At 39.6% G+C, this 27,861-nt stretch overlaps 1 protein-coding gene and 2 long non-coding RNA genes across 3 annotated transcripts in view; 1 reads left to right on the top strand and 2 right to left on the bottom strand.

The window, feature by feature from the left end:
- The window catches only part of LOC136435255 (uncharacterized), a 35,627-nt gene extending 20,375 nt beyond the window's left edge, over nucleotides 1-15,252 (bottom strand). Inside the window, exon 1 of the long non-coding RNA XR_010755821.1 lies at nucleotides 14,878-15,252. This is a non-coding gene — a long non-coding RNA (uncharacterized lncRNA). The remainder of the gene's footprint in view (nucleotides 1-14,877) is intronic.
- Nucleotides 9,552-13,758, top strand: LOC136435248 (uncharacterized). The gene is made up of 3 exons (XR_010755820.1): nucleotides 9,552-9,670; nucleotides 10,078-10,182; nucleotides 10,656-13,758. It is a non-coding gene; the product is annotated as an uncharacterized lncRNA (long non-coding RNA).
- Nucleotides 15,253-23,117: 7,865 nt separating the features above from the next.
- LOC136435225 (HAUS augmin-like complex subunit 5) lies at nucleotides 23,118-27,861 on the bottom strand. Its single transcript, XM_066428528.1, has 5 exons — nucleotides 26,286-27,861; nucleotides 25,714-25,956; nucleotides 25,205-25,319; nucleotides 24,689-24,821; nucleotides 23,118-24,282 (listed from the first exon to the last, which is right to left on the bottom strand). The coding sequence occupies exons 1-5, from the start codon at nucleotides 27,705-27,707 to the stop codon at nucleotides 24,156-24,158; spliced, it is 2,040 nt and encodes a 679-aa protein (XP_066284625.1). The 5' UTR covers nucleotides 27,708-27,861; the 3' UTR covers nucleotides 23,118-24,155.

Below are 27,861 nucleotides of genomic sequence, written 5' to 3'. Positions count from 1 at the left end.
CTCCTTCATTCTCCTGCTTTCTCCTACATTCTCCTGCCTTCTGTTGTATTCTCCTGCTTTCTCCTACATTCTCCTGCTTTCTGCTATATTCTCCTGCTTTCTGCTATATTCTCCTGCGTTCTCCTATATTCTCCTGCTTTCTCCTACATTCTCCTGCTTTCTGCTATATTCTCCTGCTTTCTGCTATATTCTCCTGCTTACTCCTACATTCTTCTGCTTTCTCCTATATTCTCCTGCTTTCTGCTATATTCTCCTGTTTTCTCCTACATTCTCCTGCTTTCTCCTACATTCTCCTGCTTTCTGCTATATTCTCCTGGTTTCTCCTTCATTCTCCTGCTTTCTCCTACAATCTCCTGCTTTCTCCTACATTCTCCTGCTTTCTCCTACATTCTCCTGCTTTCTGCTGCATTCTCCTGCTTTCTCCTACAATCTCCTGCTTTCTTCTACATTCTCCTGCTTTCTCCTACATTCTCCTGCTTTCTGCTGTATTCTCCCACATTCTCCTACATTCTCCTGCTTTCTGCTATATTCTCCTGGTTTCTGCTATATTCTCCTGGTTTCTCCTTCATTCTCCTGCTTTCTCCTACATTCTCCTGCTTTCTCCTACATTCTCCTGCTTTCTCCTACATTCTTCTGCTTTCTCCTATATTCTCCTGCGTTCTCCTTTATTCTCCTGCTTTCTCCTACATTCTCCTGCTTTCTGCTATATTCTCCTGCTTTATGCTATATTCTCCTGCTTTCTCCTACATTCTCCTGCTTTCTCCTACATTCTCCTGCTTTCTGCTATATTCTCCTGGTTTCTCCTTCATTCTCCTGCTTTCTCCTACAATCTCCTGCTTTCTCCTACATTCTCCTGCGTTCTCCTACATTCTCATGCTTTCTCCTACATTCTCCTGCGTTCTCCTACATTCTCCTGCTTTCTCCTACATTCTCCTGCTTTCTGCTATATTCTCCTGGTTTCTCCTTCATTCTCCTGCTTTCTCCTATATTCTCCTGTGCTCTCCTCTATTGTCCTATATCCTCCTTTCTTCTTTATTTTCATTGTTGTTTCTGCTTCTTTCTTTAGCATGGAGCGTTATCTATTTCTTATAAAGGGACTGATATTTGCATAACATTAAGCATACTCGGGACAAATACTCATTAGCATACTCGGGACAAAGTAAATGAAGCCGTAACCCTTTTTTGTCCCAATTTGGATCCCCTCCTGGGTATTGATGAGTTACTGTAAATTATTTATTTTTTTGCAGGAAATTTTACCGCAGTAGAGGAAAGGAGGTTTTCACAGCATTCTACGTTCATGGTGGGAGCAATTCTGTTGTGCAATAGAAATACAGTAGAGACACATACTCGTGGTGCCATGATTTTGCGGTGGAGCAGGCACTGTTAAAATAAAACCACTGCAAACATTTCAAGATTTACAGTATTCTAAATTCCCACCCTTATCCGTATACAGTATCATTAGTATCAGTGCTTTAGCGTATTCAGAACGTTAACTAATGATATTCGTAAAACAGTACTGTCTCCATTTTCAATACATAACATCTCCATCCCCCTGTAACTTTCATATGGAACCGTTACCTGAGACCCAATGATTAAAGGCTGGGAAACCCTAGCAACCTTTTTTCTAACTGCAGATCACAATCATGTAACTTAAATCCTATGGTGAAAACAATGATATAGATATGAAAGAAGTTTGCACCCTCCAAGTCATTTTTCTGATTTACTCCAAACTGTCTAAATGTGTTAGACAAGTGAACAGTGGTGACAATGTGTAATCACTGCTTAAGTGGAATTTCCTGTGTTCCTGTAAAAGTCAGCACGTAGTTCTCCATCCATTGACCCTCATCATTATTTTGACCTTGTCAAGGTCAAACACCACCTGCACAGAGATCGAGCTATCCTAAACCTCTGAGAATTTTACCCATGGTACCTTGGGGACCAATCACTGGTATATAACTCGGTAAGGGGAGATTTCACACTGGTCACTGTTATCCTGGAAAAACACTGGATTAACTTTAATGTCGACTACAACTACCGGTAACTCCATTAACATTTATTCCTTGGGTTACATATATATTCACCATTCTGAAAAACAGCATATTTGAGGGATCTCTAGTGCAGGAACCCCCAGGTATGCACAGTTTAGAGGTATGCAGGAGTGCATTACACAAGGGGACGTTGCATTGGAGATCTCTTAAGATGCATTTGTTCAGGGTGGTGGATGTATATGACCTGGCAGAATTATGATAGCAGTAGTGGAGTATGTTACATGCCATGATAGAAATAAAGACACTAGAATATGCTGGGAAGCATTCTCATTCAAATGTCATGAGATTCATCTTTATTAACCACCCTAAAGATTGATAAACAAATAAGTAAATAAATAAATAAATGGCACATCCAGTTACAAGTTGAAATGCAGTCCTTGAAATATTGGGAGTGATTTTACAGATTTGAACTGACCAATACTGTTTTAGAATCTCTTGTTCCTTGGTCAGTACAAGATCCTTATGATATGAGTACTGTATAGCCTGACGTCTAAATCGCACTCCTAGCAGTTGGCCTGACTGTAATCGCCCCCTAAACCTCCACCAGAAAGCTTTTGTAAACACAGGCTACTTATGAGTACATGTACATCTATTTCATTCCTTGGTGTATTACAGGAAAATGCAAAACTAACATGATGGCAAATTCTTGAATACTGGCAGAGGAACAAGATTTAGCCTAATCTCCAAGCAGATGTTGGACTGACCCTATCTACTTGGAGATTAGATCAACTTGCAACCAAGGTGCAAGTTCTTCTATAAAGGGTAAGATTTCACACAGTAAATTTACAAAGCCTGGAGTTGTTTTAGAGCGGCCTCTTCTGTGATGTTAGTTTATGAAACAGAGATGCCTGGTTGTTTCATAGCTCAATGTTATAGCAGGCAGTACAGGATTCTGGAATTAATAGCCAGGATCAGGTTCTATTCCTGTTTATCTGTTTCCGGGCAGATGGATGGCCAGACAGAACCTGTTTTATGGTTGACATCTGCTGGAGATCTCAAATTGATGTTGTAAGAGTAAAAAAGGTAGCTTATAGAGATTTTTTAGATATGTGATTGTAGCTTTATTTGCAGTTTTAAGAAGAAGGGTAAGCTTATAAGATTTTACATAATTTCTTTTCAAATAGACATCAACTCTCAAACCAATGCTGACCTGGATGACATGGTCAAATGACTGGTAATGAACTGAGAGCATATCACTTGTCAGTAGATTTAACAAATCATCTTCTAGCTTAGAATTTAGGCTTCTCTTAGTCTCCAACAAAAGTTGTGTTTTTTGAAAGGAAAAATGTATCATTATACTAGTTGTGCGATTTGATATCCCTAGCGTCAGTGTTATTATAGGAACATACCAGTTATTCATAATTCTCGGACCAGATTACACTAGGAATTGTTTTTCTGGTGTCAACAACAAGGTCAAGCCTGAAGGTCGCCTGTGGAATTTGGCAACAGCTGACTGAGGGGCGACTGACCTCAACATCACATTACACGACCATGGCTTACATCAAATCCGATAAGATCGGCATAAAATAAGACCACTGAGACTTCCTGACTTTGAAGAACATCACAATGACCTCGACTGAAATTTTCTGGTACATGGCAAAACACTGGTCAATTTCCATTTGAAAAATCATTTCAAGGACATCATGTGCATGAGTACCATGTTTTTTTAAGTACAGCTAATCTTTGTAGTATACATGTAAATCCACTAGTGAATCATATAACAACCAGACTATTTCAATACCTACTGAACATCTCTCGAGCCCACACTACAATCTGAACATAGAATTCATATTGATGTTCTTATATGCTTTACGTATTATGCACTTTTTTCACCTCCTCTGAAAACTGGCACATAAACTACAAAAGAATACTGATAAAGGACACCTGTTAGCAAGGCACCTATGTGAACGCATGTATGCACGTCTCTGTGTGTATTATGTGTGGCTGTGTGTGTATATGTGTGCATGTGCCTGTCTGTGTGTGTGGTTTGTCTTGAAGCCATGAGCTATGTCATGGTCCTGAGAAGAAAAGACCCCTGAAATCCTAAATTTGTCACCTGAGCCAAGAGTACCATAAATATAGCTGGTGCCACCCACATAGACTGATGCCCATAGAATTACCTTTACCCACTCCTACAACATACAGGACTGTGCTTGTTGGACATGACTGCATGCATGGGCTTGATGCCAACTAGAAGAACTTCATCTGGTGTCAAGTCTCTATAGTAAAACATCACTGCAGAACAACTTCAGTGTAGGGCTGTCCCTATAGATTCTAAGTTCAACTGGTTGTAGCCTCACAGTTGAGCTCTTTGTTCCAATGCTGAAACAGCAAGGAAACATGCTGTCTTATGTGCCACTAAGTCACTAGAAGAGTCTTAATGATATGAACAACTTCAGTATGGCATTATAACTATTGCACCTGTAGTCTGAATTTTGTAGTTAAATGCACTGTACTGCCTTAGTTCATTTAGTGATTTTGCCACGTGCTAGAACAATTAAATCATTTTGATGTCTTTTCTGTTAGCTTTCAGCCAAATGTTTCTTTTATTTGATGGCGGCACCTTTTTTCATCAATCAATATTGGTACAAATTGAAGCTTCCATTTTTTCATGGTCTCCATGGTGCGCCAAAAATTAAGGCCAAATAGGTTGAATAATTTGCCAGAGAAGTTAGCTGACTATAATGTCAAACATTTGTAACCAAATCTTGGCTGGCTAAACTCCTCTGGTAAATCATTCAGCCTATTTGGACCAATTCCTACTGTTTTTCCAGGTACCCAAAGGTGGGAGAGACTTGGGGTTTTTGAATCAAGGCCAATATTGGGATTTGTTACCTAATACAAATTACATTATCCGGAATTGGGGTTGAAGTTGCGATGACAAATCATACTGTGTCTGCACATATAAGGACAGCCATAAAATTCTAGTCCGTTTCTTTCAATTTCTCACATTACATTGATCTTCGCTGGACTGACCTTAATCTTGGGACTTGTTTTCTGTCCTATTTTGTCTTTGTTTCTTGTTTATTTTCACATCTATTGATTCTTCCGGGCTTGATGTTTGAACCATGTCGTGAGGATAAATGACGCACTAGTTGTACATGAAAGGCATCCAGACAGGGACAAAGCCACATGTGAAGGTGGGTGTTTTAGGTGGGGTGGGGATGAGGGAAAACTGTTCTTGTTTCACATCAACTGTTTGATGTTATCTGTTATCAATAAACTACTTTTCATTTATACCAAAGGGGTCACATTTTCACTAACAATGATCTGATGATTGTATCTGTATCTGTTTAGCCACTCACCAGCTTCACAGGCACATGGCAGCCTGTCACACCTAACCTTTGCACATCTAACTCCTGGAAGCTTTGTATAAAGCTATCTGGGAGGATGACCTACTGTATACTTGGTGACGATGAGTTCCTCTCTGCGATAGTTCTAAGAAAAATGGAACAAATCTTGGAACAACGTTGGCAAAGATTTAAATGCCCCAGGGATATGACTCATCAAAGGATGAAACCTGAAGCTACAATGACTTCATTTTCATTTCTCAGCCTATGGTAATATTTCAAACAAACAGAAAATTTGACTTTCCACAAATCATCAAAAGCTGACTGGAACACATAAAACAAGAATCTTTTCTGTGTTTTTCCTTGTCATGTCACAACAGCTTCCCAACATAAAATGCATGATATTTGAATGCTTTGAAAGAGCAACCAGAAATATTCAATGAAAACTAACTAAAGGCACCTGTACAAGTTTGTAAACGGTCAGACGTCAGTCATCAGAATGCTATGGTAATGTCTGTGTATAACATTATAGAGCAAGAGTAAAATACTGATTTTCTCTTATAGTGACAGTCACAGTAACAATTTCTTTCCTTAGGCATCTGATAGTTAAAGAAATTCAAGGGTCAATGTTTTCAATTGAAATGTCCAAGGATATCTGTGTACAATATGACACATCAAAGGATGAAACCTGAAGCTGCAATGACTTCATTTTCATTACTCAGTCTATGATAATATTCCTAAACATTACCCACAATGGGGCCTTTACTCTGATCCTATTGAAGTCTCCCACACATACCAAATATCAAGAACATTTATTTATTTTTATAAACATCCAGGTCTTCTTGAGTTATCATGTTGACAGACAGACACACAGACACAACGTTACACACAAACACTCCCGAAAACGTAACCTCCATTTTTGATGGGGTTAAAAATGAATGAAACATCTCACTTTCCACAAATCATTAAAAGCTCACTGAAACACATGAAACAATCATCTAGTAAGTTAACTTTTCAGTGTTTTCCTTGGTAAGACACAACAATTTTTGAAACTAGACATGCATTTATTTATGAATGATAACATGCATCACACACTAACTCTAATCCTTTTTAACATTGGAGAAAGTTGAAATAAAGGTTAGATACTGAATGTGAGATACATCTGTCACAGACAGGCAGTCCCTACAGATCAACTGCTCTGATATAAACCATTTACCTCAGACAGGTAAAGGGTACTCAGCAGTGGGGAATGGCTCGGGCAACACAAAATCAGTTCTGTAATTCTGTCTTATGTAACATAAAATTCTGCCAGATCACATACATGCATATCCACCACCTTGAAAAATGTGTCTAAAGAGATCTTCAATTCAATGTCCCGAGTATGCTGTGCATACCTGGGGGTGGTGCACTAGAGATTTCTCAAACACACTGTTTTTCAAAGTGGCAGATTTATGTATTTCTAACCTGGCAGATAAATGGAAATGGACGTTACATTCACGAGGGCAAGGGTTGACTTGAAATAGCAAATTGTTTATACTGGGAATCAAGCACTGTGGAACATGTATGAAAGCTAAAATATTGATGTTTGAGGGGAGGCTATCCACAAAATCAACATCATATGGCCCAAGGTGCTTAGTGATAGGAAACGGATAATGTGCAAAAACACCTTTCAGATCACGTCCTTGACTGCCCTTCACTGTTATTGGGTGCGTAACACTGCCGCCAAGAGCGCTGTAAAATCAAAACCACTTTGGTTCCCCGTCGACTCGTTTGAAGAGATATTGGCTGTAACAGTTGGAAACCCATCTATATTAATGATTGTGACTTTTGCAATTTTACATCTGCGCATTGTCTTCTGAAATTCACTTGAGCACTGCCAAATAGTGTTGTTGCCCTCAGAACTGTGTCTTTTGTTTTGAGTTAAGTTATAAGTCGATCTGACGTTATGTCTGGGTCGACCTATAAATTTCTAGGGGGATATTCTGAAGGTAATTATTTTCACTTTACAGGGAACTGTGTTTTAAAATGATAAGCACCATACTTGAAAAATTTAACCAGAAAAAATATCAGAACTGATTAGATTGATCCTGAAATTCTATATCATGTGCATCAACTCCCAGTACATTTTGAAAATTCAACTAACATTTGGTGCAGACTTGTTTGATTAATTTCTTCAAAAGTGGCCTTGAGGTTGTAAAGGTAAACTCAATATTTAGACAATAAATCAAATAGAAACTGTGTCAAAATCAGGGAGACTATAACTCAAAAATGTTTTCATAAATTTTTGTTGTTAGCTAGTTAGTAAAGGAAGAGATCAATTAAATTTAGACCCTCTCGAAGCTTTGTGTCAAACTGCTATGCTTTATCGTCATTGTTATCTTCACCAACATGTACATATTCTTTTCTGATGTTCTGATTATTTTTTTTAGAAAAGATAGGAGAGAAATATTCTGCATTCCCTCACAATAGTCTAGTTGTTGTTTTTTGCCTTCTGTGGTACATAAGATATTTCTTTTCTTACCATAGTGTGTTTGGTTTCACGCTTTTTTTTTCGTAACCAACTGCAGTTTAAAAGGAAGCTTCGAGGGGTCTGAAATCAAAATTAAAGCATCTCTAAGTCTAAGGACTACACACAAGTGAAATAACGTATAGTACAATCACGGCACAAAAACGTTTTTCCATGGCCTTCACCCTCGCCTCCCTCAATACATATATATTGCTCAGCTTGTTATTCTTTTATTCTGGCTGTCTACTGTTGTCTTCTTGTTATTCCGATGACCACGACAGTCACAAGAATATTTAGTTGTTTCAGGACATGCTAGGAGAGGGCCTCAGTTGATATATGGTAATGTCAAAGTTGAAACAGGTGGTTTACAAGTCATATGATACAAAACAAACAAAAGACGTCACCATGTTACTTGTTGTCTCAGATCTTTTCTACAAAAAGGTTTTCTTTAAAGTCTTTTTCAACTGCATAATTGTTGTATCACATAATTAGAGATTGCCGGCAACACCTTTCACAATTAAAACTTTGGTTGTACAAATGTATGATCATTGTTAACAACTTTTCATTGGCCAACGTTGACAAGAAGGCGTGGCGTAAACATCACATGGTACTTAGCTTGAAGGTTGAACTTTGTTCCAAGAGAACCATGAACACCGAAGGTAGGTGATAATTTCTGCTCCCTGACTTTTTCTTATAAACACAGTAAAACTCCATACAAGTTGCATTGGACTTAGAATATCAGCGTGTAATGTACTCATGCTTCATCTGGTTATACGATGTGCCTGCAAATAGTCAGGCATTTCAGTCAAAATTGCAGATCTTCACAAGGGATCTTAACTCCTTGTTTGCAGAATGGTGTAAAATGGCTGCCAGTTGAAAATGAAAGTTCTTTCTCCATAATGTACATTTGTATATTATAAAACCTTTATGATCCTCCTTGTTGATACAAATTACCTGAAGTACTGTTGTTCACATGTAATATTATATCAAAATGGACCCAAAAGCTGTGAAGAGTTTTGATTATGGAAGGAGAAAGCTTGCAAATACAGTGAAATAGCACCTGTTGCGCAATTATCTTTTGGCACCTTTTTGCCTGTGACCGGGACATTGCCTTTGTACCCCAGCAGGGTTCCTCCATCCTTCAGTACTGTTCTGGTTAAATCTATAGTTAACAACCCGACTAACAACCTAACTAGGCACATACAGGTGAGATTGGTCAGAAACTGGTCATTGAATTTGACCAGTGTGAAACCCAGACTGGTACTGATCTCCTGGGCTCAGAGTCCATGTTTGTCTTGCTATCTGTCAAGACAATAGCAATTTGTCACTTTGATGGCGCTATGTTGAATGCAATTAGTTGCATGTCGGTACAAAGTACAAAGTAAAACTTGGTCTTCTTAATGGCAATGCAAATTACCCTGCTGTGCACGGAAAATGAGCCTGATGGTGATGTAAACACTTTCACTTTTGACTGAAATACTTGACTTATTAAAGTTGCATTTGAATTCAAAGATATTGCACATATGACTCAAAACCCTGACACAAAAAAAAATGTTTCAAGGGAGAGATAAAAACCCAGTTTGTATTTTCATTCATCGTGAGCCCTATCATGTTTTCCCTACATAGCTGCAGCAGACTGTCCAATAACTTCAAATTATGTATGTTTGTATGGATATTATGACATGATAATTCAACAGTCTAAAAAAGCTAATTCAGTATGATAATATGTGCCTTCACCATGGTAAATCCTTTTCCTGTAGCTATACTGCACAGCGCTCCTGGCTCTAACGACATCGAAACTCAAGCTCTTGTTCCAGCAGAAAATGGTGAGTTTTAGAAAATTTTGAAAATGTTTTCTTGAAGCAACTCTGATAATATCATAATGAGATTATGAAAATACTGTTTGTCAAATGATACCACTGAGGCAGTTTCTATGCAAATTCTATACAAAACAATGTTATAATTATGGGAGAAAGTCTAACATAATGGCAAATTGAAAAAAAAACAAAGACCTTGTAACAGTTTCATTTGCATTATGTCAATATTTGCTAATGCTGAAATCTAATAATACAATTGGATGTTTAACACTGGCAAGAAAGTGATTTTTTGTGCTCATATTCATAAACATTTTGATTTTTCCAGTAGGAAGTTTTTGCCCACCCAAAAGCAAATGTTTGACAAATCACATGTCTGGCACTGAGCTAATATAACAAATGTTTTCATTTGTCTCAAGGTGACCAATACTGCTGGATAACAGATGAACAAAGACAAAATTTTAGAAAGAAAGTAAAAAATATGGAATTTCTGACGGACCAAGAACGTCATGGAATATTTATGGGTGAGTTAAACAGCAATTCATGAGAGCCTACTGTGGGATAACTCAAAAGTTAGGTACACTCCCAATTTACACTGTGAAGAAAGCGAATGATGGATTATCTTTTCAGAAATAATTTTTTTTTACTATTGGGTATAATTTGGTGGATATCGCCTTTCTGTTTGCCATTAGCTTTAAGTTTAAGGAGGGTGATATAATTTTTTTTAAAACAAGACTAACATTGTAGAAATTAGTCTGGTGCATGTACAACGTATGTTAATTGTTGTACAGTAATAATCACTGTATCAAACTAACATTACAATTTGTAGGTATTCAGTCGGATGTTAAGTGAATAGACTCTGAAAAACTGGTGCATTTGTCAAATCCGAGGACCAGACGGTAAAATATGTTAAATGTAAATTTCATAACATAATTTGTTATGTACTTTCTCCGTTCTGTGTAAGTAAATTTAACATAACTTTTTTTCATCTTTACAGCTCGACGATATGCATCTGAAAATATAAAAGAAGTGGCGACTGAAATAGTGAAATTATTGAATACTAATATAGTACAAGACAGCTTCACAGGGCCTGTTCTAAAATCTAAATCAAGAAAATATGGCTATGACTGTAATAGGATTGCTAAAGAATTACATGAAGTTTTTAAATTCATTGGTTTAAAATCAGCCAGCTTAAGCTACTGTGAAAAACTCAAACACTTGGCTGTATCTATTCCATTTAAAAGTCTCGAAAGTCCTGAATATGGCACTGTACATGTAGATGCTGGCTGCCATATGCAGCCTTTTATAATACTTGAAGAAGAAGAAGAAAGGCAAATTAGAAATGGACTTGGTAAGAAATTCCATATAAAACTTAAATTTAAAATGGCAGACACTTGTATTGAATATTTTGATCCTCTGGAAAAAAACACAACAGAGAGTGTTTTTTTACTAGAAAGTAAGGGCAATGAAATTTTTAAATCATTACAGAATAAAAAGGATTGGACCATTAACGCTGGGGAAGCAAACGCTTTGTACTTGAAATCAGAAACAGGAGAAATTTATCAATTTATACGAGTGGAGATAACTCAAAACAATTATCATCATAGCGACCAGGTTGTTAATCAAGGCAAAAGAAAGACCAAAGTTAAACCTACAAATTTATATTTCAACATAAAAATAACAATCACTGTTTATCAGTCAAATGGAGAGCCTTTAAAATTCTGTCTTTCTGGAGATGGATATAGTGGGGTCACTTATGAAGAGGTCAGTAAGAAAATTGATCAAATATCAGAACTGTTGGATCAGAATGCCCTTGACAAAATAGGAAATGGGGACGAATTTATACAAAAGTACAGGGAGAACAAAAAGCTAACTGATTTCTTGTCTGTTGAGGACTTTTTAAAAAATCTGCTGTGGTATTGTCAAAAATATGATGAAAAGTGGAATGAGGTTAACCAACAGAAAGATAGAGAGAGGGGGACAAAAATCGGTTGCTGAGTTGCCATGGTGTCTTGGAGTCTTAAAACCAATAGTTTAACATCATGTATTGAGTTTTAAAGGAAGCCAAAAGGTATGGTCGGGAATCCTACTATGCTATGCTAGATATACCAAAAAGTATAGTCTCCATCGAAATTACATTAGTCCGTCATAATTCACCGCTATATTATTAATTTGAAAATCGCGGCATACGCCGCCGCCTGGTGACCTCGGTTGACCTCTACTGCCTCGTGACCCCGCATGACGACCGTGTGACGTCACAGGTCTTGCATTCAGTGGGAGGGCGGATATCAAAGTTGTCAAAGTTTTCATTTTCAACTGGATTCTCTTCAATCTCCATGATCTATTAGTCTTCAGAGTTCGGACAGCAATGCTTGTGAGGCACGCGGGCAGCTAGCAAGTGTTGTTGTTGGTGGTGGTCACGTGGGACGCTCAGACCTGTGACGTCACGCGGTCGTCACGCGGGGTCACGAGGCAATAGAGGTCAACCGAGGTCACCGGGCGGCGGTGTATGCCGCGATTTTTAAATTAATGATATAGCGGTGAATTATGACGGACTAATGTAATTTCGATGGAGACTATACTTTTTGGTATATTTAGCATAGCATAGTAGGATTCCCGACCATACCTTTTGGCTTCCTTTAAACCTGTAGCAAATGTTAGCAGACCTCAGGCCGACCTCAACATTCTTGTGCCGTTATCAGAATAGTTAAACACAAGATGAAGGTTAAACACCCAGAGATCAATATTTGTTAACAAATAAATGAAACTAGACAGGCAACATTTGAGAGCAAATACAGCATATTTCACCCATCTCCCTCCCCATGCAAGAATGGACTGTTCCAAAATTGAATTTAAAAAAGTCACCCTCGTGGGTGAAAGGACTCACACCTACGGCGGCACCTTCAGGTAAGATTGACAAGTTCAACCACACGTCAACGCAAAAAATGGACTACAATACAATCACCCCATTCCAAAATTGTATTAAAAAAATCACCTCCCCATTTGAAAATGAACTCTTCCAGTGTCACCCACATGTAAAATGTATGAGGCAAAAGGCACTTCCGCTCAAAAAATAGACTTTTGCACAATCACCCAAGTACAAAATCTAATTTTTAAAAATTGTCCCCCGTGCTCTTCCAGTGCCATCCCCATGTTAAATAGACCAGTACTAAAACACTTCTACTCAAAAAATGCTTTTGCAATATAACCCAAGTCAAAAACTAAATTTAAAAAAAGGTCCCTCCATGCAGGAATGGACTCTTCCAGAATACACATTTTGGTCTAAAAATGCTCCGAAATCGTAAAATTGAAGTATAACAAGTGGACAAAACCATCAAGTTCACCCAGCAGGCAAGAACAACTCACTGCCCTTCCTGGACTCCAAGATCGTCACAGAGAAAGACTGTCACACGTTGGACGGCAGAGCCCGACACTGTTCTACAAACCCTGACCCATTCCGGCTAACAGTCCCACTGTCCAAAAATGTCTGAGAAACAAAAAACGACCTTGGACAAAAACCACCAGATGAGTCCAAGAAACCAAGAAGAATAAACCACCTGACAGAAGGAATGTCACCATCCTTTACGTCAAAGAAAATGTCAAAGAGAATCTCCTTGGGCTTTAACATCACCACCAGCTTCAAGCCTAATTCCATCTTCAGGCAGAAGTTGCTTCACCCAAGGAGAAGGAGCGCTGTGCAGTTTATCTCTGGAACCAAACAGCCTTGCAAAGCAAGGATAATACTCCTCGGCCATATACCATCAGAAACAACATCAGGCTAGAGAGAACAGACATTTTGGACAGAGGGTTACGCTGGTTTGAAGGCGTAGTCAGGGAGGAGATCTACGAACTGATCAACAACTCCACTTAAACATCTGGAGGAACCTGAGCCGTCCAGTATGAGGGACTCCACCGTGCCACCAGACAGAAGAATCTAAGCTCCTAAGTTATCCATTGGAGCTTCTAATGTCGTTACATCAGTGACATTTATTTAACACCATGGAAGATGGGGAATGCTGTCTGAAACATCTACTAAGAAGTGATTTATTTGTTAAAAAGTTGGATTTTTTTAAGACCCATTAAATTCTGACTGAAAGTGACTTAACGGTGTGTGACTTACTTTATTTGTTAAGTTCATCTCATCTATGATAAGACAGGAAGTTGGAATCTCTGTAGAACTGTAGAAAAAGTTAAAACGCTATCAAAAGAGCTGAGTTTATCAATCAAGTGTTAGATGATCGTGTGTTTTGTGCAATGGATAGAATCTAACAACTAGTATGGTTCTAAACAATTATCAAAATGGCGAAGTCCCATTACTAGGCCAGAATAACAGCTGCATGGCCATAAAACCATTTTAATATCCTTAAGAATACTTTTGATATTGTTTGATGTTGATGTTAAGAAAAACAGAAAACTATAGAATATAAAATTGTTGGACCATTGGCCATAAGTCACGGAATAATTGATCACAAAACAAGCTTGTTTTTCTCCTATTCTTATCCCATTTGCGGTCTTCAGAGGATGTCGTCCAAAATATCGCGTTTATTTTAGTGATGGAAACAACTAAAAGGTGAGGGCTCAAGGGTAGAGATTGTGAATATGATAATAGTCCTTGGTAAAAAACAATCTCTTTCTGTAGGCAGAGATGATCTCATTAATTTTTGATTTGGCATCTGAACAAAAAACAGGCCAAACATTAGGTACAATAAAGACATGGCTAAACATTATTTCTTAGAACCTCAGCATCTATTTTGATATCAATCAAACCAAAACTGCTCAATGTTATCTATTGATCATTATAAGAGATTTTCTTTGGGTAGTTTATATCATAAACAGTGCAGTTTTTTGAAAATTAATTCTGATGTAATATTCCCTATAGAATAAACCACTATCACAGTTATCATTATGTGGTAGGGTGCTTTAATACATGATTGTAATAGGCCATTACAATCCTACCGGGTAACCCTCATGGTCCTAAAAGTTATTCTACATCAATTTTCTTGTTTTGGTAAGGATTATGTTACATTTTACCTTGAAAAAGTTTCTTTTAGTGACAAATGATGAATAAAAAATTGATTTGTCTTTCTATTCAAATTGACCCAAAATGCACCCAAAGCAAACTGACTCACAGAAATACTAAAGATAAACTTCTCCATTTTGAAATTAGAGGTAAAATGGTCCACAAAGCTCTCTGCACAAAAATAAGACATAAAATTCACCTGTCAATGTTTCAGTAGTCCTTCTGCTACCTTCCTCAGGGCAGTACTGACTGGTTCTACTTCCCACTGCAGCTACATGTACAATGTAGGTGCAAGTCACTGAATGTGTGTCTGGATGCACATTTAAAACATGCAAGAAAAACAGAACAAGAATAGAAATAAGTGGCATTTAGAGAGCAATTAAATGAAATAAACATGACATAATTTCAACAGCTACTGCAGCTATTTACATTTTTACCACGATTGGGGGAAACTACTGCATAACTAGTTCCTAAATTATTCAACTGACAGTAAGTGCTGGGTTGTTTAATTCAATATTTAGTATTCATATTAAGAGAAAATTAGGCTTTGCAAATCAGCTGAAGAAGATGGGAGGCTTAAAGTACGTATTGTATAATCTGACCAATCAAAACATATTAAAACAACGATGATGTTTTAGGTAATTTTTGGACTGTGTGTAACACCATAATTTGGGTCTACCTTATTAACTGTACAGTGATACTCGCAGCATATCAATATGACTTTGTTGTGTCATGGGAACGTCTGGAAATATGCACTGTGACTTCCCACTGCTGCTCAAGTTGTCAGTCATTTTTGTCCGCTGGGGAGTTTCCGGTAGGCTACCGAAAAGTAGGGGACTTCTTGCTGCTTGCGTTCACATTGTTTACCATCGCCTGAAATGTATAAAAAAAATGATGTGAATAGATCTATGTTGAAAATGAGTTGCGAATGTCAATCTGAATGGAGGTTCTAAATTTCAGAATACTTCCAGGTTTGGTGCCAAAATTCTGCAAAATGTACCTTTAAGGATAGTGTTATGGGTTCATCTTTTCAAAGTGCCCCTACTACTGTAATTCACTAGGAAGGAAAATGGACATTTCCACTGAACTTTAACTTCACGGTTGCAGCAAGAGGTTTACAGAAGGGATGATTGTGTGAAGGAATCATAGATAATTACAACAGGTTTTTTCACGGTGATGATAGAGGTGACCGTGAAAACAGTGAACATAAAGTTAAAGTGAAAGAAACATGAATTACAGTATTCCCAGATGAATTTTCTTGGAATAGCTCACCGTGTTCTAATACAGAAGACAAATTAACTATGGTCGACTGCACATGATCGCTCCCCGCTGACTTTCCTGGAAAAAACCCTGTGGTTTGACAGTCATGACCTCAATCTCACATATTAAACATCCCAAAATATTCAGTATTCTTTGTATACTCCTAATATTTCTGGGAAAAGGGGACACCTGTTATCTGTCAGCTATATTATATATTTACAACAGGAGAACCAAGAAGAAGAATATTTACCTCAATGTTGTTCATCCTAATCATTACAAGGACCTTTACTGTTGAAAGCTCCTTGATTGATCATTGCAAAATAAAAAGGCAACAGAGCTATAAAGATTGCAGAGTTTAATATTACCTTACCACCATGAGATTTTACCATACAAAATAGTTAGTAAAGTAACAAAGGACATCAGAAAATGGTATAAAATTGAAAGTGACAGTGAAAGAAATTTCAGCATCAATGGAAGCCAATGTGGTGCTAGGTTGTATTTACATGTCAGGATATTCCAAGAGAGTGGGGTCGATGACCCTTGCTGACAACTACAGCCAGGGACAGTTCAGTAATCACCCCTGGACTGGAGACGAGCACAAAAGGCCCTTAGCTCTGATGGGGAGACAAAAAGGGAATGCAAACACATCAAATTTCCCTGGGAACTTTATCTTCCTCAGGTCATCACAAGAACTGGCACACTGTTTGCTACACATTTACTGTAAATTCTGTTATTTTTATGGGGTACTAATTTCATGGTAGAAGGGAAGGAAGCTTTCACAGCATTTTAAGTTTCAGTTGAAACAATCCAACAGTAATAAATTGGAAATGCCTATTTGTGGCATCATGAATTAGCAGTGGAAAGGTCACCTCAAAAATAAAACCAGTGCAAAAATGTGAAGACTTACAGTATACATTATACAGGTTCAATGTACCAGGAAATTTCCTTGCTCTTTTGGACAAGTGTAATTATCAATGTAGCAAACCACCGCTTAATGCAAAGTCCCATCTCAGTAGGACTGCAACCCATATTAGTGACATCCAAGTGGAGTAGCCTTTATTAGAACCCTCAACCTTCTTGTCTAGAAGCTGGGTCGCTTAAACCACTACATCGTACATTTGTGGTAGATTTAGACTTGGATCAATAGTGACAAAATGTAACTAGGTCTCGCATCTGTTATCTCGGAAAACCCCTGGGAAAGAAAATAAAATCAATAACGGTTATGGTTGCTTATGCTTCGGGGACAATCCAATAACGACACTGAGAGGAGGGCAGGGGTACTAATTAACAGCTTGATTGGTAGCAGCCTCACAGTTGAGATCCTGGTCCCATTTATTCTAACAACTGGGAAACCCTGGTTCAATCCTGGGTTGGGGACATCTTGGTTGGGGCAGCACCTGTCTTTCGGAAGGGACGTAAAATGGGGGACCAGTGTTTGAGAAGGTGCCTCAAGCACGTTAAAATATATCCTGCAACAAAAACAGCAAGGAAACTTGCTGACCTATGTGCCACTAGGCGATACAAGGGTCTAAACGAACAAACAAACAAACAAACACACAACATATTTTGAATGAATCTAAGTTTGCGAGACTTGATTTCGCATTAGGAGGGATTTGCACGGTTTCAAGTTCGCGGTTGAAATAGCCTTAGTAATGCAGTAAATGCAAGACAACAGTGTTCACTGTGTGATGACTTCGCAGTGAGAGTTCACCCCAAATATTAAACATGTTTTACAATAAATCATTATTTCATAACGAGAGATAAGAAAATGAATTAGCACCTGCCCACAGTTCTGATACAGCACCATTTGTAACCCTAATTATTATTATGCCATGGCCTTTAACTTTTTAAGGGTAAAAAGAATCTTACTGCCATTAACCACATTCATCATTAATGATTTTTCCCAGCACACAGGGTGTTTTCCTAGTGTCTGACAAAAATGCATGGCATTGGACATAAAAGAAGTCTGCAAGCTTATCTACTAATCTAGCCTTAAGCATTGAATCAATATCTGGGAATTAAAAAAAAAAATCATCCAAGGCCAACAAGGACACATGCACGTTTGGAACAATTTGTGGTGGTTTTAAGTTTGCGGTAAACAGTTCCCAGCGAAAACCGTGATATAAAACCACCGCGGACATTTCTGCATATACAGTACTTCGATATCTAAATGCCAATTACATGCATTATTATTCATTGATATGTAATTAGGGTCAAATTGAGATAAAAAAGTCTGTTCTATTGAATGATTGTGTATTCAGTAAGATTAATGTCTTTTAGGTTAGATGGCATCTATATTATAATTATGTAACAGAACCGTTATATAAAGTAATACTTTTTCCTTTCTTGGTAACTTCCAAAATTCATTTATCTTCAGAACCGAATAGACAATCATTCAATTTGACAATCTGATTTCTGAGGCGGCCCATTAAGATATTTACATGATTACAACACCAAACCGACATTGTACTGTTAGACTACTCTCAAAGCTTTTTTTTCACGTTTTTGTCGGGCTTTCTATTTTGTCCCGTTTTCTTTATGGCCGGCGGACAAGAAAACTACCTAAAAAGACGTCAAAACAAGCCGAACCTCTGCTTGGAGAGCACTGTAAATGTTAGATGAGAGCCAACAAGATCGATCCTTATCATGTTTCCTTCCCCACCCCACCATGGAATGGTCTGTCCCAATTTTTGGAAAGGAATGCACCACTGGGTCAGCAGGTCAGGGCTGCCCCTCCATATAAGGTGTTTCTTGCCATATAAGGGTTGTCTTACCATATTTAGGGATATCCAGCCATATGGACACTTGATGCCTGAAAGTAGTCAACATCTCCATGCCATTGGGTCACTTGGAGGCCAGAGTCTTCCCTCCCCTGTAGCAACAAAGGACAATCCCCGGACCATGGACATGAATCACGAAATAGCTTGGGACAAAAAAACATCAAATATCAACACATTATGGAACCTGCTCTGTTCAAAATGGTTAATGCATCTAGAATCAAAATCTTCTGAAACCAATTTTTTTATTAAAAATGTGAGACTTTAACAATACAAATAAATCATTCACTCTTATACATGACACCACAAAACATGAAGTAAAAATGTAGTTGAGGTATACATTTGGCTGTTTAAAATCCAAAGTGAACATTGTGACAATGCACCATCATAAACTCGAAAAACACACAATATATTTTTCAACAGAAAACATGCTCTTTACATGACCATCTATAGTGCTACATTAGCTGGGTTCCTTTTAAAATATCATGTTTCAGATAATTTTGCTAAATGACATCTATCAACTAGTGCACAGTGAATACACCAAAAGATTGAAAAGAAATGGCCTAAATTGGAGCCAGACAGCGACCCAGGGTCGTACATGGTTGTAAACATGAGGTGAACGTGCTCAAGGACAAATATGGAGCAATGACCTTGTAAGGGGTCAGGCTTCCCCCAACCCAAATATGGAGACAGCTTACCCAGACAAAGTGTAGTATCACTGGGCGGAACAATCTATGTTCGTAAAGGGGGTGTATCTATTTCGCCTCAAACTTTGTAGTTCATGGAAAAATATAGTCTGTATGTTTGTTCAATTAGTAGCTAATGAAACATGATGTATCGATCAATGTGGCTAAAAGAACGCTGGAACAGTCATTTTAAAGTTGGAAATGCATCAGAAAGCTGTAAATTCATAATTCTTCAATTATCATATCAGTATACAGTAGCTTATCATTAGGTTATGCCCAGAAAGGTAATGTTACCATAGTATACATGTATAATGAAGCAGTTACACTTATGTTGGAAGTGTGTACTCACACTTTGTTTCGTGTGTTTTTCCCACAGACATCTTAGTTCACTGCTGGAAGTGTGGTTTGCCCATAACAGATCACTTCACAAACATGTGTCATGAGGCAAACCCTGGAAGGAATGTTCTGGTCAACAGTAGAGCAACTGACAGTGTGTTAACAGGTGTGGGAAGGAGAATGGTCCAGAGAGGGAGCGTCTTAGGGACAAGAATCACGACTTCAAATGTTGTCAAAACAAAACAGCAAAATACTGTACATGATACATAATTTGAGAAAAATAAACTAGCTGGAAGGAGATTATGAAATACCAGTTAAAGAGAGAGAGAGAGAGAGGAAGAGGAAGGGAGAGAGAAAGAGGGAGGAATGGAAAATGAGAGAGAAATTGAGAGAAAGGAAATTATGCACTCTCAGAGCAATGCAGAGCTGGCATCATCATATCGACTTGTATCCATTGATGCTGGGCTGGGTTGGGTTGATCATGATATAGAATAGATTTCAAAATTTGATTATCTTTTTTAGGTGTGTAACCTCATTAGCCTTGGGGCATCCAGGGGAAGTCATCCATAAAATCAAGTTAGTATGGCTTAATAACCAACAATATAATACAAACACATCCATAAATCTTTCAGTCACATGTACAATATATTATATAAAGCAGTCCTCGGATGTCCCTCCCCACAGCAGCAAAGAGCAGTCCCCAGATATCCGTCCCCACAGCAGTGATGACTAGTCCCCAGATGTCCCTCCCAACATCAATGTTCAATCCCCAGATGTCAGCTTAGGCAGAATGACTGATGTGAACGTCACAGTACAAGGTTGTCCCACAGACTTAACTGTCAAGGACACTTCACTTGGAAACAGGTGGAGGCAAGGTCTAAGGAAACAAATAAGACACAAGAAGGAAGACACATTCTCGCAGTTTCTGAGTTACGCTGAAGCATTAGGCCAGAGGGAAACCAATATGTTAGCCAACAGTTTGTTACAGGAAGTATCGAAACTTCTGAAGTACTTAAAGAGTGCAGACCTTTTGCCACTGGAGCAGAGTTTGAAAGGAAGATGCAGATGCAAAACTGGTAGGGGGCTCAAAATTATTGCTTCTTCCTTTGGCCAAGATCATTGCATATAGATCTATGAACAACAATTGGAAAAAATCCTATTGAGAAAGATGGGGAGTTCTTTGGGGGACCAAGGCTTTGAAGTCTGAAGCTTCAGGAGGCGATAAAGGAAAAACATCCAGGGCTTGAGACTCTGTCAAAAGTATGAGGTCGTGCACCTCTAGCTCAGAGAGTTTGTCATTTTGTGTCTTAAGTTATTCACTTTCAACTGAAGAAAAGGGAGGAGATTCGAACCAATGCTCCAAAACATAGAGCTAGGCGCGATGTCCTAACCCCAGGGACCAGATCCAGACGGTTTGCCGACCTTGAGAATAGTGCCTCCTTTTCTTCTTCTTTCAGGCGACTCATCAGACAGTGATGGAGACATTGGAGCTGATGTGGCTGACACTGCAGCCCAGCTTGGGATGACATCAGGGAGACAGCTGGCTATGTAGGTGAACTGATAGCCCAACCAGGTGACATCGCTGCCGACGACGTCGCAGCAGGCGGTGTTGCTTAGCAAGATGACAAGGTGACTACAGGTGCTCTGACGCAACTAGAGGACAAGACAGCACAGCAGGCAGAGCATCCTGAACCCATCGCCGGCTGTCTCCCTGATCTGTCATCCTCATTCTAGACTGTGGCATTGCCTTCACTGCCGTGTTCCTTGGGCTGGGCTGCAGCCACATCAGCTACAACATCCTCATCCCTGTTTCATGAGTCACCTGAAAGGAAAAGAGATACAAGACACCCAGGCTGGCGGACCATTCAACTGCCTATCGAAGCAACTATCTTGTCTTTCCTGTTCTATAAGAGCAATGTACCTTCCTATTATTAAACTGGTGACACAAAACATGGGTAAGTAATTATCAGCATGTCCAAAACATGAGATACAAAAACTGTAAGTTCTGCTGCGAGTTACTGAATTCAATTGGCCATAATTGGGACAGCACAAAATTTATATTCAAGAAAGCAGATTCTCCACAGGGATAATTAGTTCCTCAGATACTAATTACTTTTGTAATTAATATTCTGCCAAGCAGGAACACATATGCATTGCAGTAATTACTACAGTCATTATGTAGCATGTAATTATCATGGCGCAGGCAGGGGGTTTCTGTTTGAAATACTGCAGATAAAAATCAGTTATGTCCTTCCGACTGGAACTATTAATTGATTGGCTGTTGATCATGTGAGTGGAAGACAAGTTCACCATTGGATATCTCCCAATGTAGAATACAAATTCCTTCATAGGCTGCAGTTTGAGAGAAACAGTGTCTTAGTTCAGAGGTAAATCTTGAGGCACACCCATACACCAGACCAATGGTCCTCTGACTTAAGGATTAATGCAACCTGCTAAGTACAAGTTGCTAGGCCTTGAACCCTAGACCTCTGGGTCAACGAAATTCAAAGTGCCACACTGGTGTGTTTGTATACTGTGTAAAGTCCTTAAAGTTAGCATCACTTTTCTTAGCATGATGAAAATCACGAGTTCATAAAAGGCAGTAATGTTAATGCAATACAAGACATAGCACATGTTTGCAGTGTGATGAGTTTGCAGTGAAAGATTTCAGCAAAAAGTGTGACCATAAAACCGCTGTGAATATTTCATGATTTAAAGTATACTGGCAAACAAGGAATCAACTTGTCACTGCCCAAGGTCAAAATGACTGACTTGAACTTGACAGTGTTCCATGATTGGATAATAGGATTCTCGTCATTTATTCATGAAAAGAACAATGGATCCAATTTGGGATTGCAGATGCAGGCGAATGTCCTGAAAGGTCTATTAACTTTCTGTCAGAACAGATTTGGGCATACAATATCTACACAGAAACAGAAATGCTGGGTAAGAAATTCACTTTTTGGAATAGGTGCAGCAATGCACCCAACAAAAATATCTAGGTGCACAGAAAAAATTTGGGTTGCACAACTGTAGACTGTCAGCAACACCTGCCCAAACAGTATTGAGCTTTGATAAAATGTGACGAATCAAAATTCTACAGCTTACTTCAAAATTTTCAGTCAAGTAATGCAACAAAATTTTTTGTATTTTTTTCTGAATATGCTGTATACTAGTGTATAAAAGTTGCTTTATGTGCATAACCCTACCTAAATATCTACCAGTGCACCCACAGTAAAATTTAAGTGCACAGCTCCAACTTTTGGGTGCATAAAAGTGCACCCAGTATTTCGAGCCCTGAAAGTTGTGGCGTTCTATAGCAGTAGGTCTGTATCTACAGTAACCGTTGTATCATGCAAAATGAAATCTGACATGTGATATCAACTTGCTGTAATTTATTCATAGATTACGTCTCATGTATGATTCAATAATATCGGCTTTCCCACTCATCTATTAAACACCATTATATAGCCTGTGCTTTGATTCATTCTACTACAATAACTACTAGTCTTCAAAAAACTTTGGAGGTGCCAGTACTCATAAATTGCTATGTTTCTCGTTTTCTTAAATGTTGTATGTAATGTATATATTCTCGCTGTTGTCATGTATGTTTTCACTATGGGCCACTTGGTTCCTGAAATGAATGAATAGTAATGCTAAATTCTGTAAATCAAGACAGTACGTTGTTCACAATGACACTGTGAAAACAAATATATTCTCATCTAATAATGTGTGATATAAATAAAATATTTGTCAGACTGTCAGACACTGGAGTTGTAGCTTCCGTTTGTTTTGTCTAATATTGAGTCTTTGTTTACTAGTATGTTGTATTGTAGCAGGTCGTATTTACAAGAAATACTCTAATCCCCAAATACAAAAGGTTCAAAATATGATCCTAGCTATTTTTAACTATTCAACAAGGAGGGCTGTCCATGTTTTGATATAAATTGTAAGGTGAATATAGTTACCAGGTTGTTAGTCAAGACTAGACATGCTGAAATAAGTGAAATCCGACATATATCAACAACATTTTCCATGTATTTGCTATAGATTGTAACATTAGATATGCTGAAATGAGTGATTTCTGAGATGTAACAACAAAACTTTTAATGTTTTTGTTATAAATTGTAAGATAATATATGCTGAAATGAGTGAAATCCGAAAACAACAGAAATTGGTTGCCTAAGAGAAGCACTGATTTGAGAGTTGGACTGATTCATTTAGCCGACCCCTCAGTAAGAGAAGCGATGACATCACACAAAAATACACAGAACGAACTGAACAAACAAGTTGACGCTGAACAAAGAAGATGGTGTAGTAAAGGTTGCCTGGCTCTAGGATGAACTGGTAATAGGTAGATCCACTTTTGCACCCCCCTCAACTTCAGGGGGGGGGGTCCACTAGCAGAGGAAGGGGTGTTACTGGAACTGTTGTCTGGCCTGGTGTAGATGTGCGACCCCCACTGTCCAGGCTGTGCACCACTGTCTGTACGTCTGTCCCCCCTGCTCCAACCAAGGGGCTAGGTGCTGGGCTGGCTGGTCCCACCTGTGGACATACAGACACATATCAGGGGGTGCGCTGGTAGTGTTTTGTGTACAAGGAGCAGAGTGGTGGTGTACAATTGCTTTATCTGTACTGCTGAGCAGTGCTGTCTCCAGCTTTCCATTTCTTTCTATCCCACTTAAAGCCCATGTTGTTAATTTTGGATGGACGGGTGAAATTTATTTCCAACCCCAACGAGCAAATTTCTGTCCCAAGATGGGTCATTGAGAGATAACCCTGCTGCTGTGTCTTATCTCCCTGCTCTACCCACAGGGCCAAGTGCTGAACATTTTCACTAGTCCCATCTGTGCACACAATTGAAAATGAACACATACTATCACATTTTCTGCACTCATCCAACAGAGTTAGGGTCTCAGATTCAAAGACTTAATTTCAGCCCAAGACTCACCATGCGTCCTTGAAGTCCCTGACCCTGAGGGCGCGACCCATGACCTGCTGGGTCTTGTCCATTCTGGCCTCCAGCTGCGGCAGAAGTCGCTCCAACATCGACCTGTCAGCCTTCGCTACCTCTCCACACAGGGCTGAACAACACAGAAGCATTATACACTCACAATGAAAATAGCCCTCTACCAAGTTTTGGCATCAGAAAGGTATTTTCTGAGTACAGGGCTAGACATAGCTTTACTGTTACCTACAATATTGCAAGTAGGCAAAAATTTGACTGTAAGATAAAAGCGCATATACTGAGGCAACATTTCTCTACCTATTATAACATTCTCAGTCAGATGAAGCCCATCATCATATGATATCATCATCATATATATAATCATCATATATTGTGGCACTGATTCACATTGTTTCACGAGTACTGTCAACAATTAAAATCTATCATAAACTCTAATTGCTGTTACAGTTACATGATTTTTCAAATGCTCAAAACACCCTAATAAATCACATGACCTACCGGCTGCCCTCTGCAGCCCCCCAGCCTGCCTGACTCCCTGCAGCTCCTCCATCAGCTGATCATGTGACTTCAGCAGGGTGGCCATGGCGGCAATGTCAACCTTCATTTGGATAACCTGAAAAAAGTGCATTTGAAGTGTTAGTCCTATATGTTCATACACTCCACACACTTGTTGATAAGAGTATGCATTGCTTATGATGTGCTCTGGCCAAATTATTGGAGATATTACAATTACATGCCAGTTCTCTTCTGTCACTTGGTATGTTTACCTTTGCCAAGAAGGTTATGTTTTTGGTGTCGTTTGTTGTTGGGTGTGTTTGTTTGTATGTTTGTGGACAGCATAACTTGAGAAGCAGTAGTTGGATCTTTATGACACTTGGTGTGTGGGTAGGGATTTGGGAAAATGAAGGTCAAGTTTGACAATGGGCCTCTAGCAGCTTTCTATGATACTGCAGCGGAACTTCAGATTTTCATATCTCGTATCTCTGGGGGGAAAAGTGTGTGTTTACCTGTGGTAGCAAGCACTCTGCTGCCTTGAACGGTTTACAGTGGACATCTTCTGCTACCTTTCTGAGGCTGTCGCCCTCCGCTGCACCGGTCTCCTGGTCTACGGCGTACAGCGACAGATCTCGGACCTGCATCAGGCCTGGTTGGTCCAGCAGGGCCGGCTTCAGGGCGGAGAGTTTCAGAGGTAGGAGGGACTCGACCTCCTGTTTCACAGCCCCCTTCAGCTGCAGGGTGTTAACTTGGACCTGGAAAATTTTATATCATGTATATGAGCCACGTAATATTAGTTTTGGGGATGACATCCTCTGGACATCTCAAATCTGATGGGAGACTCAGAGTGTAAAAAGATAGGAAATTTTGCAAGACAGTTTATGTGTGCTCATCTTTTTTACTTCACTGTCCCATCTGTAATACTAGTAAGTTGTTATTGGGGTTAGAGAAGTGTCAAGATCGTTGACTATTTGTCAAAAGGAGTGATTTTGGTTTCCAAGCCAATGTCTCAGCATATGTTACCGTATACATAAACACATGTATCTGTGAACTAAAACTGATTGACAAATATATGCATTGATACCTGTGACTCATGGATGCAGAGCTGCCGTTGCATGAACTGCTGCCACTCCCTCTGGAGCGTCACCAGTCGCGGCTTCGAGTCCGAGTTCTGCTTTGTCAGCACCCTGATCAGGTCCTGTTTCCGTTCTACTGTAATCTGGAAGTCCTGAATTTGGCTGTGCTTCTCCTCAAGAGCCTTCCTCTCTGTACTTCTTCTGCGGGCAGATGTTTCTAGCTCCCCTGCTGACTCCTGTAGGCACTGCAGGGCGGCTTGAGCTCCTGCGAGCTCCAGCTCTACACCCAGGAGGGATTTTGTCAGCTCTATGACTCCAGCTTGGAGCATCTTCCCTGCCAAGATCTTCTCGAGTCTCGCCTTGGCTTCATCCAAAGCCTGCCTCTCCTTCCAGACTGCGTTCAGGCTCTGCTCTGTCCGGATGAACTGATGGAAATGTGACACCTGTGCCTCCTGGAGTAACTGTTGGACGCCTTTCACAGTGCTCGTGCCGCTCGAAACATCGCGGAACTGCCCCGGCCCCACATGGTCGAAGCTGAGTCGCTCCACCTCGTTCTTGACGTCCACTCTTGCCGTCACGTCTCTCAGATGGAACGTCGCGTCTTCGGCGATGATTCCGAGTGAGTGTAGGACGTGGTTTACAGGATGTTCGTGTGTAACATTCTCTACGACAGTCCACAGTTGTTCTTTGCGCCGCGACAGCTGGGCTTTGTCTGCCCCAAACTGACCCTGCAGAATGCCTGACAGGAACCCCTGAAGCTCTTTCGTACACTGACGTACGTCGTGTGTGCAGGCAGACTCGACCGCTCCATCCCCAGCTCCTGTTTCACGACTGTATGCAGGCTTGTCATTGACCGGGCGACTCGACACCTTCTGGAACTGTTCGATAAGCTGTTGGACACGAGTGGTGTACTCTTTATACTGAGCGTCTTGTGCCTCACACTGTTTAGAGTATGCATGAAGTAAGGCTTTACCGTGGCGAAGCTCGTTCGTTTGCGTGCAAGTCTGTGTCTGAATCCGTTCTGCTTCTGACATCTCTTTCTCCATCCTGTTGATTTCAGTCTGCAGTGTTCCTGCATCCCTCCTTGCCTGCGCTATCTGAGATTGTAGCTCCTCATAGTGATCTTGTAGACTTGCATCCTCGTCTGAATACTTTTCTTTCCCCTTGTATCGCACTTTGTATGAACCTCCCCTGCTTTCCATCTTGGCATCAAGGAAGAGGTTTCCTCTCACTTTCTTCACCGTTTCTGCCGACTTAACGAACTTCGTGACGAAATTCCATAGTTCAAGCATCCTCCAGCCACTGCACATCTGCTGCAGTTCCGCTGTTGGTGGTAGAGTGGCGCTGCTGAGATATCCTTGGGAGACGAACTGCATCTCGTCCTCTGCCCACTCGCGAATACAGCGCGCCATTTCCTCGGTGGAACTCATTTTTCTACCCTCTAAACCGCTATTTTTTACTTCTAGAATTTACCTACGATCTTTCAACACAAAGACAGCTCAATACAACGATGAATTGAAGAGAAAACGAGGAAGAAGTGAAGAACTGTCCGCACGGCCACTCAAACTTTCCGCCATTTTGTAC

Source organism: Branchiostoma lanceolatum, chromosome 1 (genome assembly GCF_035083965.1).
Source record: "Branchiostoma lanceolatum isolate klBraLanc5 chromosome 1, klBraLanc5.hap2, whole genome shotgun sequence".
Lineage (NCBI taxonomy): Eukaryota > Metazoa > Chordata > Leptocardii > Amphioxiformes > Branchiostomatidae > Branchiostoma > Branchiostoma lanceolatum.
Note: the sequence above shows the minus strand (reverse complement) of the source record. Positions and strands in the feature narration are given on the sequence as shown.